This window comes from Leptopilina heterotoma, unplaced genomic scaffold (assembly GCF_015476425.1).
Source record: "Leptopilina heterotoma isolate Lh14 unplaced genomic scaffold, ASM1547642v1 Lhet_68, whole genome shotgun sequence".
In the NCBI taxonomy this organism is placed as follows: domain Eukaryota; kingdom Metazoa; phylum Arthropoda; class Insecta; order Hymenoptera; family Figitidae; genus Leptopilina; species Leptopilina heterotoma.
Window position 1 is genome coordinate 1337797 of NW_025111157.1, and position 16047 is coordinate 1353843.

At 23.9% G+C, this 16047-nt stretch overlaps 2 protein-coding genes and 1 non-coding gene across 4 annotated transcripts in view; 2 read left to right on the forward strand and 1 right to left on the reverse strand.

Moving 5' to 3' along the window:
* LOC122510288 overlaps window positions 1-2496 on the reverse strand; it is a 45461-nt gene extending 42965 nt beyond the window's left edge. The window contains exons 1-2 of one of the 2 annotated variants that reach the window (XM_043624814.1): window positions 2344-2496; window positions 1133-1305 (exon numbers count right to left, since the gene is read on the reverse strand). In XM_043624814.1, the coding sequence (XP_043480749.1) occupies window positions 1133-1305; window positions 2344-2389 (219 nt within the window). In that variant the 5' untranslated portion in view covers window positions 2390-2496. The remainder of the gene's footprint in view (window positions 1-1132; window positions 1306-2343) is intronic. The other variant, XM_043624813.1, reaches the window with a different exon arrangement.
* Trnai-aau lies at window positions 576-649 on the forward strand. Its single transcript has one exon. It is a non-coding gene; the product is annotated as a tRNA-Ile (tRNA).
* A 1478-nt stretch (window positions 2497-3974) lies between the features above and the next one.
* On the forward strand, window positions 3975-16010 carry LOC122510289 (transmembrane protein 214-B). The gene is made up of 9 exons (XM_043624815.1): window positions 3975-4234; window positions 4607-4821; window positions 6762-7451; window positions 9799-10009; window positions 10113-10249; window positions 11754-11880; window positions 12508-12773; window positions 15266-15417; window positions 15503-16010. Exons 1-9 carry the CDS (start codon window positions 4105-4107, stop codon window positions 15627-15629), a joined length of 2055 nt encoding a protein of 684 aa, XP_043480750.1. The 5' UTR covers window positions 3975-4104; the 3' UTR covers window positions 15630-16010.
* Window positions 16011-16047: the final 37 nt, after the last annotated feature.

Consider the following 16047-nt stretch of genomic DNA (forward strand, 5'->3'; position numbering starts at 1 on the left):
AATACTATTTATGTTTATTAAAAATTATTACTATCTTTTGTAACTAATTTGAATTGTTAATAAAAATTGAGTTATAAACCAGTCTAGTCATTTATTTTGATGTTATAATGTAAAACATGTCAAAAATAAACTTTAATACACGTGGCTAACAAAATAAAATAAAAAAATTTTTTTTTGTCATTAACCTCCCTACGGTTTGTTCCGAGTTCCGTTAGAAAAATTTTTTGTCAAAGTTACATAACTTCAAATGTTAGTTAAACAAGCAAGTTTTTTAATAAGTGGATAATGTGCATTTAATCAAAAAGTTTATGAAATCAGCTTATGAAAATCATTACTCGGGAGGTTTTCAGGGTCGCTGATTACGAATCTGGCATCAGATTTTCAAAATTCAGAATTTCGGATCCAATATGGCGGACATTTTTCAAAAAAATTTTATTTTTAATTAAAAATTTTTTTTTTAATATCTGACATATTGGATCCGCTATTTAATTAAACCGTAGGAGGGTTAACAATTAATTTTTTGTGTTAAATAAATTTTTTTGTTTAAAAAATTGAAATGTTCGGCGATTTTACATGGCTCGTTAGCTCAGTTGGTTAGAGCGTCGTGCTAATAACGCGAAGGTCGCGGGTTCGATCCCCCCACGAGCCAATTTTTTTCCATTTTCAATATAAAAGTTGCTAATCTTTAATTTCTTATTGTTAATTGTAAAAATAGTGATAAAACATAAAAAAAAATTCATTTTAATTTTTATCTTTTAAGCAAGTTGATAATTAACAAAGAATCCGACAAAAAATCGAAACAAAAGTTTTGAGTGTCTTAGATTCGCATTTAAATTGTAAACAATTTTTAAATTCGATATTTGTAATAATTTCAAAAGTTCATTAAATAAAGTAAACTTAAAAATTAAAAGGAAATGTAAATAGTAGAGGAAAAAATCTCATAGTGACGGTGGAGAAAGTTAAATTAAAAGACAGGTATTATTCGAAAATAAATAAAATGACTCAATAAAAAAATATACAACCGATTTATTAAACAATTAAATTTAATTCCATCTTAATTTGTCACTATGAGATTTTTCTTATAAATTATATTACAACTTATCTCCGTTACCCGGAAATGAGAGGGACTTACAAATTGATGAATTCTTACGTAGAAACAATGCAAGTGGAATAATTCTTGAAGAATTTTGGTCAAAACTGGAAACTCTTCAGACCATATTTTCATCATCCTTTTGTATTTGTTAATCCTTACTTGATGACACAAAATAGTAAAAATAATTGTCATCGCACTTCGTGTTCGCCAGGCTGAAAATAAAAAATTAATATACCTAAATATCCAAAAATATCGCACAAGGCATCGCAGTTAAAATTTTAAAATATAAAATTCAGTAATTATGTATAACATTCAATTATAAATTTACAATTCCATTTTTATGTGAAAGTTTTATAATTATTTTCTCATTCATTATTTAAATAAGAGACTAAAATAAACAAACATAACCTAAATTGTAAGAAAACAATACAGCACTTGTAAATTTGTCTAATTTTACCATTTTCCATTAATCAAAGAAATAAATCATTAGATTTCTTACATTTTTTTTAAATCCATCGATAAATTATTCGAAAAATAAAAATTTTAAAAGAAAAATATTGTCCGAGTTGTGTTGACATCTAGTCAGTTTACGTTTGAACTACATAATAAAAAACTGTAAGAAAATAAAATTTCTAGATTTACCTAACTAATTAGACTTACACAATTTTTCCAGAAAATGATATTAAATTTGTAATATTAATAAACAAGTTTTGTTCACTGTTAAAAAATACTGTCATTTAATAACAGTTTTTCACTTATTGTTATTGTTTAGAATGTAGTGATGTGAATATGGCTGCAAAGCTACCAACCCAACTTAAAAGAAAACTAACATTTTGGCCAACATGTCAAAAAAAAACCTAAATATTTTTACCATCATTCACTTTTTATAATAAATAAACAATAAAAAAATAATATTAATTGCAAAATTAATGCTTTGATATATAATTTATCGTCAACTGCAAATATTTTTACTTTTGACAACAAAAACAGATGTTCTGATGCGCCAACAATAAACTAAAATGGCCGACAATGTTGCGACGTCACACCGGCCAGCGACATCAAATGCATCTTTTCATTTTTCAACATTTTTCATTAAAAAAAAAAAAAGAAAATCGTATTTAAGATGCACCAGGGTGTAATTCCAATGTTGCATAATGCATATTTTACAAAAATTTCAGGAAAATTTAGTAAAATATTGATTGCATGTGCAAATAATTGTAGATTATTTTTACAAAATTAACAATATTTACCACGAGTCTGCTCCAAAATTTTACGAAAATCTTCTAATATACACATAAATCAACTTATTTATTCATGAATTTCGATTAATTACGATACGATGATTATAATATTAATGAATAACTTTAGCTCAACAACGACAATCGACAAGTGTTCACTGTCAATTCTCTACTAGTCAGAATGTAGTGACCAGTGCTGCCAACTCAACTTAAAAAAATTCCCAAATCCCAACTCAAGCAACATGGCGGCCAAACATTGCACATTCATTGAAAAATAAAATAACTTTACAATAAAAAAAAAGAAATATTAGTAACCAAAGCATTTTGGCATTATTTATTTTTGATATGTGAAAAAAATTTCTATTTAAATTTTAATATTGGAAAATTATCGACGATTCGCAATATGATGATCAGGGTTGCGCAGGTAAAAGCACTTGCTCTTGCACATTTTACGGGAGAAATTTCAGTGCGATAGAAAACAATAGCAACGCACTTCATATCAGAATTGTTTCAATTTGTTAACAATTCTCAACAATGTTTATTGCTATTTCTAATATAATTGTGGTAAACATATAGTTTACTGTATATTTACTATTCCTCTCACTTGATTCGAAAGAAAAAAATCAAACTCACTATTGCTAACAAAATTATTCATTATTAAACCAAATAAACTCACCGCTGTTGAAAGCTCTGTAAAAATCATTTCAATCGACGCCGTGAAATTCTTCTTCTCTCTTGTACTTGATTTTCAGCTCAGATCTCAGTTTCAATCTTGCCCAGAATTCACAATATATTCACTGTGATACACTCACAGCATGTAATATATTCGTTAAATAAACAAAATGAAGAAAAAATTTTTTTTCAAACTGACGCAGTGTTGCTCCAAAGAAAGTCCAGAGGGAAGTGAGGAGCCACTGCCGCAGCGCCCGTATTTACGTAGTCGCCCGATGCTTGCCGTGCGCTGATTGGTGCGCGGTCTCGAGCTGCCGCCCAGCCAATCAGCGTGCGACGCACTTTACCCCCACTATGCCTCCCAGAATGCTCGATCACGTAAATACCGACGTTTCGCAAGTTCCGTTCTCATTTCCGCAAAATGCTTCGAATCAGTCACATTGTTTTCTACTTTAGCTGGAAATAAATATACTCCATGAAGAAAAGTAAGTATTAGCAATGTTATAAAATGTAAACGGGAAACTTTTTGCATTTATTCGCTTTTGATAATTAAGGAAGAACAATAGTATTATTCGCATTTGATAATTAGCGAAAAACAAATAAGAATAGGTAATAGCATTATTCGTTTTTGATAATTAGCGAAAAATAAATAAGAGTAATTGCATTATTCGCTTTTGATAATTAACGAGAAATAAAAAAAAGTTAATTAGTAGTATTATTTAGGAATATAAATTAAATCCTGGTTTTTGATAAATTTTAACGTAAGGGTAAGGTCACAGCTTCGCAATAGGCAAGTCGCACAGCCTGTGATTCCACCGTAATGTTCATTTCGGTAAATTGGGTAAATTGTAAAGGAGTTTCTACAATTGATTGAATTGGACCTAACCTTTACTTAATGTAAAACCTCCGTACAGTTTTACATATGTGCGTGGCAAATACATGTAGAAAGTTTTGGCCTAAAATGCGCAGGCGCGACCACGTATAAAGTCTCCGTCGTGCTTTAAAACGTGCACTCAAATTTGTACACTATACTAGTTGTTTAATATTATCATCTAGCTTTTTGGTATTTATTTCAAGTGTTAATTAAGTTTATTGTGAAAAATGTCATCAGGAGGCGGTTGGGAAGTAGTTGGAAAAAATAAGAAAGACAAATCTGGTGTTCGTTCGAATAAACTGACGAAGGCGGAAAAGAAAAAGTTTATTGAAAATGCTCCAAAAGTTGAAGATTTTTGTAAGTTTGTAAATTAATAACAGAAAATTATGACATATGTTTATTTGTAAGTCTTCACCTTACAGATACAAGTAAAATAAAAACATATAATCAACTTTTATATTACATTGTTTACTCAATTGTGATTGTTTAATAATAACATATTGTCAATTGAAAGTAGTCGACAATTAAAAATTTCTATATATTAATAGGTAAATAAAAATGAATGTATATGTAATTGGAATTTTTAAATTGAAAAATATCATTTAAACTATTTTTAGAAAAGGGAAACGTTTTATTTACATGTCGATAATGAATCAAATGTATCGAAGACAACGAATGTAAACAATATGTTAGAATCGTGTGTTAATTTAATAAATTATTTGTTATCAGTACCTTTGGACCAAGTGAAGACTCTTTATGATAATTTGGAAGGAAATAAAGAAAACAAGAAACCTCCCAAAGCAAAGGAGAGTAAAACTAAGGAAAATGAGGAAAAGAAAAAACAACAAAAGCAGCAGCAGCAGCAACAACAACAACAGTCTGAAAAGAAAAAGGAGACTCCTAAGGAAAAACCACCAAAATCCATAGAAGAAGCTCTCAGAGCGGTAAATTTTTTATTCTTATTTTTTTATTATCGAGATAACAGGATTGCCACAGGTCAGGGAAATCAGGGAAAAGTCAGGGATTTTTATTCAAAGTTCTCGAAAAATATAAATTTTTAGAATTCATAAGAAAATTCTGAATTTTCTGTGTCTTTTTTGTTTGCCTTATTAGCTATGAAACTATCACGAATTCTACTACAAAACCTTCAAAAAAAATTTTCTATTTCTGACAAAAATGAATTTTTTAATATTATTTAATTATTTCAAAAATTTTAACGCAATTATTTCAATAAATAACAAAATTCTTCACAGAAATTCAATTATTTTTAGGAATTTAAATAACATTTTTTGCAAAATCCAATTATTTTTAAAAAGTTTTTCACGATTCAATAATTTTCAATATTTACTATTTTCATAAGATTTATCAAAAAATTTAATTATTAAAAAAAATTTTTGATACAATTTTACGAAAACATTCAATTATTTTCATACACAATAAAATTTCATTTAGTAATTCGAATTATTATTCATCGCAGAATTTCAAATACTTTTAATATAAATTGTAAATAAATTCCTTGATAAATGCAATTAATCTTAAAAATTTTATTAAAACTTGACGAAAGAATTTAATTTTAAGAAACATTTAATTATTCAATAAAATAATAAAATTAGTTGCAATAATTCAATTATTTTCATGAATAACTTTTAATTAAAAAATAAATAAATTAATTTTCAAAAATAATTTTAGTAATTCTGCAAAAGAATTCAATTATCTTGATAAACAACAAAATTTTTTCCATCAATTATTTTAACGTATTTTAATAAATTTCTTTTCCAAAATTTAATTATTTTGATAAATATAAATATTCATTACAAGAATTCAATTCATTAGAAAAATAATTGAATATTTTGCAAAAATTAAACTATTTTCAAAATTTTTTTAAAATTCTCGTCAAGAATTAAATTATCTTTATAAATAGAAAGCGAAATTCTTCTCAAGAATTAAATTATTGTCAAAAATTTTAATAAAATTCTAGGCAAAATTTCAATTATTTAAATAAAATTTAATAAAATTCTTCGTATGAATCTAATTATTAACATAAATTATTATTTAAACTTTTGTCAGGAATTCAATTATTTTTAAAAAATCATAAAATATTGTCGTCAACATTTCAATTATCTTTATAAATGAATAGCAAAATTTTTTAACAAAATTCAATTATTTTCAGGAATTTTAATAAAATTTATTTTAAAAAATTAAATATTTTCAAAAGCTGTTAATAAAATTCTTCGGAAAAATTAAATTTCAAGTTTTTATTTTCTAATATATATTTAACTAAAGATTTTTCAAATAATCGAAATTTCATAAAATTGAATTGTGAACATGTGGATTTGAAAATTCTCAAAGAACTTTTTTTTTAAAAATTCTAGAAAATGTTTATTGAATTGAAATGATGAAAATAATTTTTGACGAAGGTGAAGTAAAAATATTCTTTTATAATATAGAATAATGATGTTATCACACGGTCATTTTTAATTATTCTAAAACATGAAGAAAGCTATTACTCCGAGTCTTCGACTCGGAGTGATTGATTTCTTCATGTTTTATAATAATTCCCACAGTTGTTGAATTTCAAAAAAGTTTAAATTCAAAATTTTGAACTTTATTTTTCCATTCAAATGGAAAAATAATAATGATTAAATATTTATTTAAAAAAGAATTTAATGATGTTAATTTACAATTAAAGAAGTTACTAAATAGAATTAGAGAATTTTTTTTGAGTATTTAATCATTGTTAGAGTGAATCAGAATATTTTATTAGAGTCAGGGAAAAAGGCAAAATTTTATCTAGAAATCAGGGAAAAGTCAGGGGAAAACAAAGTTAAATTTTTGTGGCAACCCTGGATAAGAATAAATTTTTAATTAAAATTATTATTGACAGATAAATGCATCGGAAGTGGAAGAGATTTTAACTGCTGGACAAACTCGTTTTCCTGGCGCTCCATTAATTTGGCTCAAAGATTTAGTTGCCTTTCTAAATATGAAAATTCCTTTAGAAGTAATTGATCCCATGTTCAGTGGCAGAGCAGACGATTATCCAGCGAGCGTTGTTCCAAAATCAATTCGAACAGTTTTAGAGAAAGCCATTCAAATCAGCGGTTCACAAAATGTTCAACTTTTCTACGAATTTAATTTAACGGCAATGGCAACGGATCTCGTCAAGAATCAACCAGTGATTGGTTATAAAATTTTCATTCAACTTCTAACGAAATTCAATCCCGGAATGACAATCACTAGTATTCCAAAATTAGTAACTTTAAGAAATTCCTATCAGAATAGAAAACCAATTGGCTTGTCGATAATTTGGGCACTTTCACAAAGTGGAAAGGATAATTTAACAGTGGGTTTGACAGTTTGGCATCATGTCATATCACCAATGCTCGAAGCAAAAAATTACGCCAGTTATGTTTCGCAAATACTCAAAGATTTAATTACACGTCATTCAACAGTAAAGAATGCCGATGTGAAACCAGAATTGTATTTAAATATTGTAGATGATGTTATTTCGGGAAAACTAAATATCGCTCCTACCTATGTCAATGAATTGAAGCCTTTTAATGACAAGCTAAGAGTAAGTAGACTTTTTCCTATTTTCAACAAACATTAAATATTATTAAATATTTATACTAAATATTTAATTATTAATAAATATTTTTACTAAGTAATTATTAATAGATATTTATACTAAATATTTACTTATTGCAGGCATCACAGTTGGTCTCCTTTTGTCCCCTTATTTCAAATTTATCACCTTTTTCATCTTTTTTGACGATTTGTCACCTTTTTCCCCTTTTTTGCTGATTTGTCCCTTTTTTCACCTTTTTCTAATAAAAAATAAACAAGTTTTGCTTTTTTTGAAATCTTTTTCAAAGTGTAATCATAAAATTTAGACTCAATGTTATAGAATTCAGTGAGTTTTATTTCTGATTTAGATTATTAACACCACAACATGATATAAATATGTTTTTTTATGTTAATGATTTAAATAATATAGATATCGTAAAGAATTTTATATTATTATAAGCTGATTCATTCAACAGAATACAGACCTTTAGAAAAATAATTAATTAACATTCAAATAATTCAAATATTTATTATTAATAGTTTTTTCTAGAAAAACAAAAATTCTTATACAAAACCTTCAATTTTTTTCATTTCGTACAATAATTTCTTTTTAACTAACTTAATTCTTGAAGAACTATCATAAAATTATAACTTGGAAATTATTTAAAGAATAATTTTATTTATACATTTGAAAATTAATTGAATTTTAAAATAGTTTCGTTTACAATTTTCATAAGTAGATAAACTTGAAAAGATTTTAATTTAAAATTTTATAAAATTTCAATTTTGAATGAATTTCATTAGAAATTCTAAAAAATTTAAATTTTTGCAAAAATTTTCAAAATTTACATTGTTCTGAAATTAGTTAAATCTTATAATATATATTTAATTAATTATTAAAAATAAAGAAATTAACGAGGAATTTTAGTTAAAAACACTAAAAAAATATATAAATTTTGGAGAAGTTTCCAATAATTTCAAAAATTCAATTATTTTCAAAAATAATAAAATTCTACGCAGAAATCCAATTATATTAAAAAAAAGAAATTCTCGTCAATATTTCAATTCTCTTTATAAATAATAAAATTCTTATTTAAAATTCAATTATTTTCAAAAATTTTAATCAAATTCTTGGCAAAATTTCAATTATTTGCAAAAATTTTCCTAAATTCAATTATATTCAATATCTACTATTTTAATAAAATTTTCCAAAAGAATTCAATTATTTAAAAAATATTTATTAAAATTTTACGCAAACGTTTAATTATTTTTATAAATAATAATTATAATAATTTCACAAAAATTCAATTATTAAAAAATTTGTTGATAAAATTCTTTATGAGAATTCAATTATTCAATAAATTATTTATTTTTGTATTTAAATAATTGAATTCTCGTAGAATTTTCTGAATTTTTAGAAATAATTGAATTTTGAAAAGGTTTCAATTTAAAATCTTTGGAAATTTGAATTTTTTAAATTTTTAACTATAATAATTCTGTAAAATTAATTTTTTTGAAAAAGTTTAATTTTTTTAAAATTTAAAAATTTTTTTTAAGTTTTTTGAAAAATTGTTACCAGTTTTTTTCAATTACATATTTAATTGAAGAATTTCCGAATAATCGATAAAATTTTGTAAAATTGAATTATAAACAAATACATTTGAAAATTCGCAGAATTTTTTTTTAAATTATTGTAAATAATTGATTTAAAGAAGAATTTTAGTTAAAAATTCGGAAAAATAATAATTGATTTGAAATGATGAAAATAATTTTGAAGAAGTTACAGTAAAAATATTTTTTTAGTAGAAAATAATTATCTTATCACTCGGTCATCTTTAATTATTATAAATTATTGAATTTCAAAAAGATTTGAATTTGAATGTTTTGAAAATCTTAATTCCCATGGAAAAATAATAATGATTAAATATTTTTTTAAAAAAGAAGTTATTGCTGTTTCGAATAATTTTACAGTTAAAGAAATTCGTAAATAAATGTAATAGAACATTTTTTAAGTATCTATAATCATTCTTAGAGTGAATCGCAAAATATTCTTTAGAGAAAAAGTCAAAATTTTGTCTTGAAATCAGGGAAAAGTCAGGAAAAAACAAAATTAAATTTTTGTGGCAACTCTGATTTAAATCGAATCATTTTTAAAAATTTTTATATAAGTTATATGATGAAAAATTTAAATTATATTTGCAAGTTGTAAGTATAAACAAATAAATTTTTGTCCCCTTTTTGAAGAAAAAAATTTCCCTTTTCATCTCTTTTGAGGAAAAAAGATACTGTGATGTCTGTTATTAATTAATAATGTAATTTATTCTTTATATTAATCATTTACAATCTTTTTTCAGGAAATGGTTTTTAAGTCACCAAATTTGAAGTGTCGTTCTTTATTCGAAACGTTGATGGCAAAATTGACTCCAAAGAGTAGTGCTAATTATAGAGAAGAAATTGTTCAAGCACTGGTGGCTTGTTTAATTAAAGACTCTCAGTGCTTTAATGTTTGGAAAAATATGTACAATAAGAATTTATATCAGTCTGATTTACTTTTAAAAAATATTAGTAAGTTACTTTTTATATTAGTAGCAAATTAATTTTTCAATTACAATTTTTCTATTTTTTAAATTGAGAATTTTGCTTGAAATTTTAACCATTTTCTGTTTAGATGCCCACTGGGATACTCTAAAAGTAATTAACAAAAACAATTCGTTTTTGGAGATGCTTGAGGCCTTACAGAGTACGCACAAGAAGACTAAAAAAAATAAAGATATTCTCGGTGGGGAGTGCAGTAAAACCTGCCAAGTAAGTAATTTTTTAATTATTCCATCACTGCTATTAATTAACATAAAATTATATTTACAGGGTGGCCATATTTTTTAGTATTAAATGTAACTCATTTCGATTTTTACAGTGCGAAAAATAACTATTTAAACAATTCTTTCAAAAATTATTTTTGAATCATTTTTCTATTTAAATTTTCGAAATATAAAATTAAAAAGATTTTGAATGAATAATTGAAATTTTCTAAAATTTAATTGAAAATAATTGATTTTTTTCAAGTATTATTATTACAATTTTTAAAAATCAATTTTTGAAGAAATTTAATTGCAAATTTTCTGAAAATAATTGAATTATCAAAAATTTTAATGAAAATTCTTTAAACAAAGATTTAAAAATGAAAATTAATTATAGCTTTTAATATTTTTAAATTGATTTGGTGATGAAATTTAGTTGAAAATTATAGAAAATAATTTAATTCAGGAATATTTTACTCATTTTCCGTAAACTCTGATATTTTCCTGTAAAAAAAAATTTTGCCATCAGGGAAAATAATTTTAATGTCAGTAAATTGTCAAGAAAATTGATAAACCGAAACTTGTGACCACCCTGATTTATTTTCATCGTACGATAAATTTATTACCAATTTTAAATGATCAAAAAAAGTTTTTTAATTTAATAGTTTTACTGTATATACTAAAAATTTGTTTTTATATTCTTTGCAATATAGAATTTAAAAAAAAATCGTGTGTAAAAATTCAAATCTTAGGAAAAAATTTAAATTAAGGGAGGGGCCCGAAATGCGTATAAAATTCCAGGGCCTGACATTCCCCCACCCCTCGCCCCCTACTCGTCAGTTTGTTTACAGCTTCAGATGTTAATATTATTTTGAAATTTCGAAAAAAAGCGCAGATAATTAACGACTTATCTGTTATCAACGCCGCCCAATTAAGCTAATTAATGTAAATTTTATAAAAGTGAGTATTTGCGTACGTAATTGTTTTGACCATAATTCGGAGTATAATATTATTTTCTTTCTTGAATTTCGAGGTTAGATTTCCGTTTATTGGAGTCGTTAAATTATTGATCGCGCATCGCCTGCTTCTCGATTTCACTTCACTCTCTTTACAACAGTCGACATCGTGTCATTGATGGTCATTGACGGGAAAATAGAAAGAAAGTTTATTTGATTTTTTTAATTTTCTACATTCCCCCCCTTCCTCCCAAAAAAAAGAACATTGTAATATAGATTTGTATAAGTGAGAAAAAAAAACTGGACGCATTAAAACGTGACGAAGGTAATTGAGATATAACGACGCCAAGAGTATCCTTGAGCGAAAATTTATTTTTTGATTTGAATATGGAGCAAATCAGTTGGAATTTCTAAAAACACGATTTGAAGTTGTCAAAACGAAAAAAAGAAAACTTATTTTTATGTATATACAACATACTTTTACCACAAGATTTCTTTAGTTTTGCGCATTTGAAAAGAGAAGTGTTGGTTGTGAGGAAACTTTCGCATTTTTAGATATTACTAAAGAAAATGACAGCGAAATCCAGTAGCGGTTTTCCTTGGAAAAAAGGATGTTTCATTCTATTATTATTAATTGGTTCTCTTTTGGCATTTGATTGTCGAAAAAATGGTTCCTTCGAAGGTAAGAACTTTATTTACAATTTAGTATTTACATTTTTTTGTTGACGCATCTGAACGTTACACGTATATATATACAATACATACGAATTAGCAGTGTCATTGAAGTTTAATTTATTTATTTTTTGCTCGCTTGTTAATTTTCACATTTAAAATTCTATCTTGTGTTGATATTAATTATCTTGAATAATAATTTGACAAAGTATTACAAATAAGTGGATTTTAAATACAGAACAAATATTGTGTTATTTTTCATTTTAGAAATATTTGTTTTAAATTTTCTTTTTTATTTAATTATTTATTAATATTTATTAATTTTCTTCTCCCTTCTTTTTAAGAAATATCTTATCTTTGTATTATATATACGTTTAAAAATAAATTCATTTTGCAATATAAAAAAATATTTGCAACGTTTTTATATAATCACTTTATCTTTAAACTTTTAATGAATTATGAAAACATTCCTTTTTTTTAATTTTCTTTATAAAATTCAATTTTTTCCTTAATATTAAATTAACTCTGAAATAAATTAGATTTTTATTACATTTTTCATTAAAAAAGTTCTTATAAAATATTAAATAAAATCTAGGTATTTGAATTTGGAGTTGATTTTGTATTTTATTTTTTCCAGCATCTAGAACAAATAAATTTTTGAAAGAGAGTGGAGTATGTATGTATGGTCAAAAAGTTTGGACTTCAACTAAAACTTATTCCAATGACGGTCTCAAGTATATTGAAACTAGATTCCCTGACTATTACAAATCCACTGTGGAGTTCACGGCACCATATGTCAAATTAGGGAATGATGTTTTTATTCTAGGCAAGAACATATCGATTAAATTATACGATAATACTGCTTCTTATGTGAAGGAAAAAACTCCCGTTGTTGTTGCAACCGTAAGTATTACTACAATTAATCAACATTTTTCTATATATTTACTAAATTTTATTACATAAATTATTAAATTAAATTTTTTTTCACAATTTGCAAATTAAAATAGTAAATTATTAATTATTGATTATTCAGGCCTCGGATATTTATGACTTTTTCGACTTTTTTCGAATAATGCGACTTTTATCGACTTATATTAAAAAATTGCGACTTTTTCGAATTGTTCTTCCAAACTTTGCAACAAAATACCACATTTTTAGTATAAAATGCAACTTATTTCGATTTTTATTGTATGAAAAGTATAACAATAGACAAATCTTTGAAAAGATATTTTTGAATAATTTTTCTAATTTAATTTTTGAAATATACAATTAAAAAGATTTTGAATAATTGAAATATGGTAAAATTTAGTTGGAAACAAATAATTTTTTTTAGGTATTTTATTACAATTTTTGAAAATTAACTTTTACAAGAATTTTAATTGAAAATTTTGAAAATAATTTATTTATCAAAAATTTTAATGAAAAATCTTTAAGTGTAAATTTAATAAAAATAAAAATTAATGAAAAATTTTGTTTGTAAAAATAATATTGAAATATTTTCTAAAACAACTAATTCTCAGAATTTTTTCATTCTAATTTTTTAAAATTCAATTATTTTTAATATTTTCAATTACATATTATCGAAAAATATGTTAAAAAACGTAATTTTCCCAGGTTTTTAAAACGAAAATTATTGGAAAACATCAATAACTTCATTTTTAAATAAATATTTAATCAATATTTTTTATAAAAATTAAGAGATTTAAAAATTTTTAATTTAAACTTTTTTGAAATTTAATGCAACTATGGGAATTATTATAAAATATGACCGTGTGATAACATCATTATTTTATATTATAAAAGAATATTTTTAATTTAATTTCGTCAAAATTATTTTCATCATTTAAATTCAATAAACATTTTCTAGAATTTTTAACTGCAATTCTTCTTTAAATCAATTAAATATATTAAAAATTAAAAACTTTAAATAATTAAAAAAAATTCTATTAAACTTATTGAGAAAAATTTTCCATAGAATTTTTAATTAAAAGTATGAAAAGTTCAAATTTTCAAAGATTTTAATTTGAAATTCATTTTGAAATCAATATTTATTAGAAAATTACACGAGAATTAAATTATTTAACTATAAAAATAATATTTTTATTAAACAATTGAATTTTTTTTAAATTTAATTTTCATAAAGAATTTTATCATCAAATTTTTAAATAATTAAATTCTCTTGACAAATTTTAATAAAATTTTTAAGAATAATTGCATTTTTCGAGAAATTTGATGAAAATTGTATTAAAAATAATTGAAATTCTGCCAAGAATTTTATTAAAAGTTTTAAAAATAATTGAATTTCGGAGAAAAATTTTATTATTTATAAAGATAATTGAAATTTTGACGAGAATTGTTGTAAATTTTTAAAAATAATTAGATTTCTGCGAAGAATTTTCTTAAAATTATTTTGAAAAAAATTGAATTGTTACGCAAAGAATTGCATTAAAATTTTTGAAAATAATTTTATTCTTTAAAGAAATTCAATTAAAAATTGATTGAAAATGATACTTAAATTCTAATAAATAAATTGTAGCAAAGGTTATGAAAATAATTAAATTTCTTTGATAAATTTTAATAAAATTTTTAAGAATAATAACTATTTTCGAGGAATTCTATTAAAATTGTTTTAAAAATAATTGAAATTCAGCATTGAGTTTTATTATTTATGAAAATAATTGAATCCCTGTAAAAAATGTTGTTATTTTTTAAAATAATTTAATAGCATATTAAAATAATTTATTAATAATTGAATTCCTGTGAAATTTTTATTATCTATGAAAATAATTAAATGTTTGAGTAGAATTTTATTAAAATTTTATTTAACTAATTGAATTCTTTTAGGAATTTTTATTAAAGTAGTAGATATTAAAAATCATTGAATTGAGGAAAGTTTTTGAAAATAATTAAAATTTTGCCAAGAATTTTATTAAAATTTTTGAAAATAATTGAATTTCTGATAAGAATTTTATGACTTTTGAAAATAATTGAATTTCTGCAATCATTTGTAATTGCTTCAACATTCAATTTGTTTTAGTGTTTTTAACTAAAATTCTTCTATAAATCCATTATTTTTAATAAAACTAGTTAAATATATATTAAAAATTGTAATTAATTTCTGAAGAATTTGAATTTTAAAGTGAAATTAGATTTCAAGAATAAACAGAATAACTTTAGAAAACAACAATTTTCCAAGATTTCGATCAAAATTCCTTAAAAATCAGAGAAATATAAAATAAAATTTTTTGTGACAACACTGAATTAAATAAACGACTTTTTCGACTTTTTTCTATTTTTAATCCATTAAAGTGTCTTTTTTGATTCATTAAAGTCGATCCGAGACCTGATTATTAATAAGAGTAGTTCAATTTTCTAACTAAAATTTTCTTTCTTAGATCGAGCAATATGCTCCAGGAATGTTGGAAACAATAGAGAAGCAAAGCATCAAAGGCTTGGAGTTTATTAAGCAATCATCAACTTATCTTTGCGAGCAGTTCGTTGATCGTTCTGTGATGATGGTAAAGTGGGTGGAAACAAACGTACTCGTGTAAGTATTATTTTACCCTTTTTTTTGCACAATATTTATAAATATTGAAAAATTTTTATCTAATATATCAATTAATTTTCGACAGAGGAAAATTGAGTCCACAAAATCTGCAGAAATATGCGAGTCAAGCGATAGATACGACACAAACATTTGCAAGTCAAACGTACGATTGGATCTATGAAAAAGTGCAAACACTATCGAAAGTTCAATGAAAGAATGTAAAAGAAGATCAGCTTCTGTAGCCAACAGTCAGCTACCAAATTCCCTTCATACCTCAAGCATTTATTCATTAGATTCCAAGAGTATAGATAATTGTACAATTTATTATCAATTTTTTTTGTCGCGGTCATTTTACCTGTGATATTCCAAGAATGTACCCCGATTCAACGTCTCTATCTCTTCTGCGATTATTGGCGAAAATGCAATGGCAAAAAAGAAAAACGTGCCATTTTTTAGATTGACTATACCACCCAAGGAATCATCAAAGAAAAAAAAACATCGTGTCAAAGTATTTTGTATGTTGTTTGAGTAAAAATCTAAAAAAATAAATGACTTTTCATAAAAAAATACACACAAAAGAAAAGAACAAATAAGTGAGTATTGTTATGTAATTATTAATATAGAAAAGAC

Coding starts and splice junctions, on each gene's coding strand:
- LOC122510289 (XM_043624815.1), top strand. CDS start 4,105: ATGTCATCAGGAGGCGGTTGGGAAGTAGTTGGAAAAAATAAGAAAGAC. Junction 4,235..4,606: donor TCCAAAAGTTGAAGATTTTT/GTAAGTTTGTAA, acceptor ATTTGTTATCAG/TACCTTTGGACCAAGTGAAG. Junction 4,822..6,761: donor TAGAAGAAGCTCTCAGAGCG/GTAAATTTTTTA, acceptor TATTATTGACAG/ATAAATGCATCGGAAGTGGA.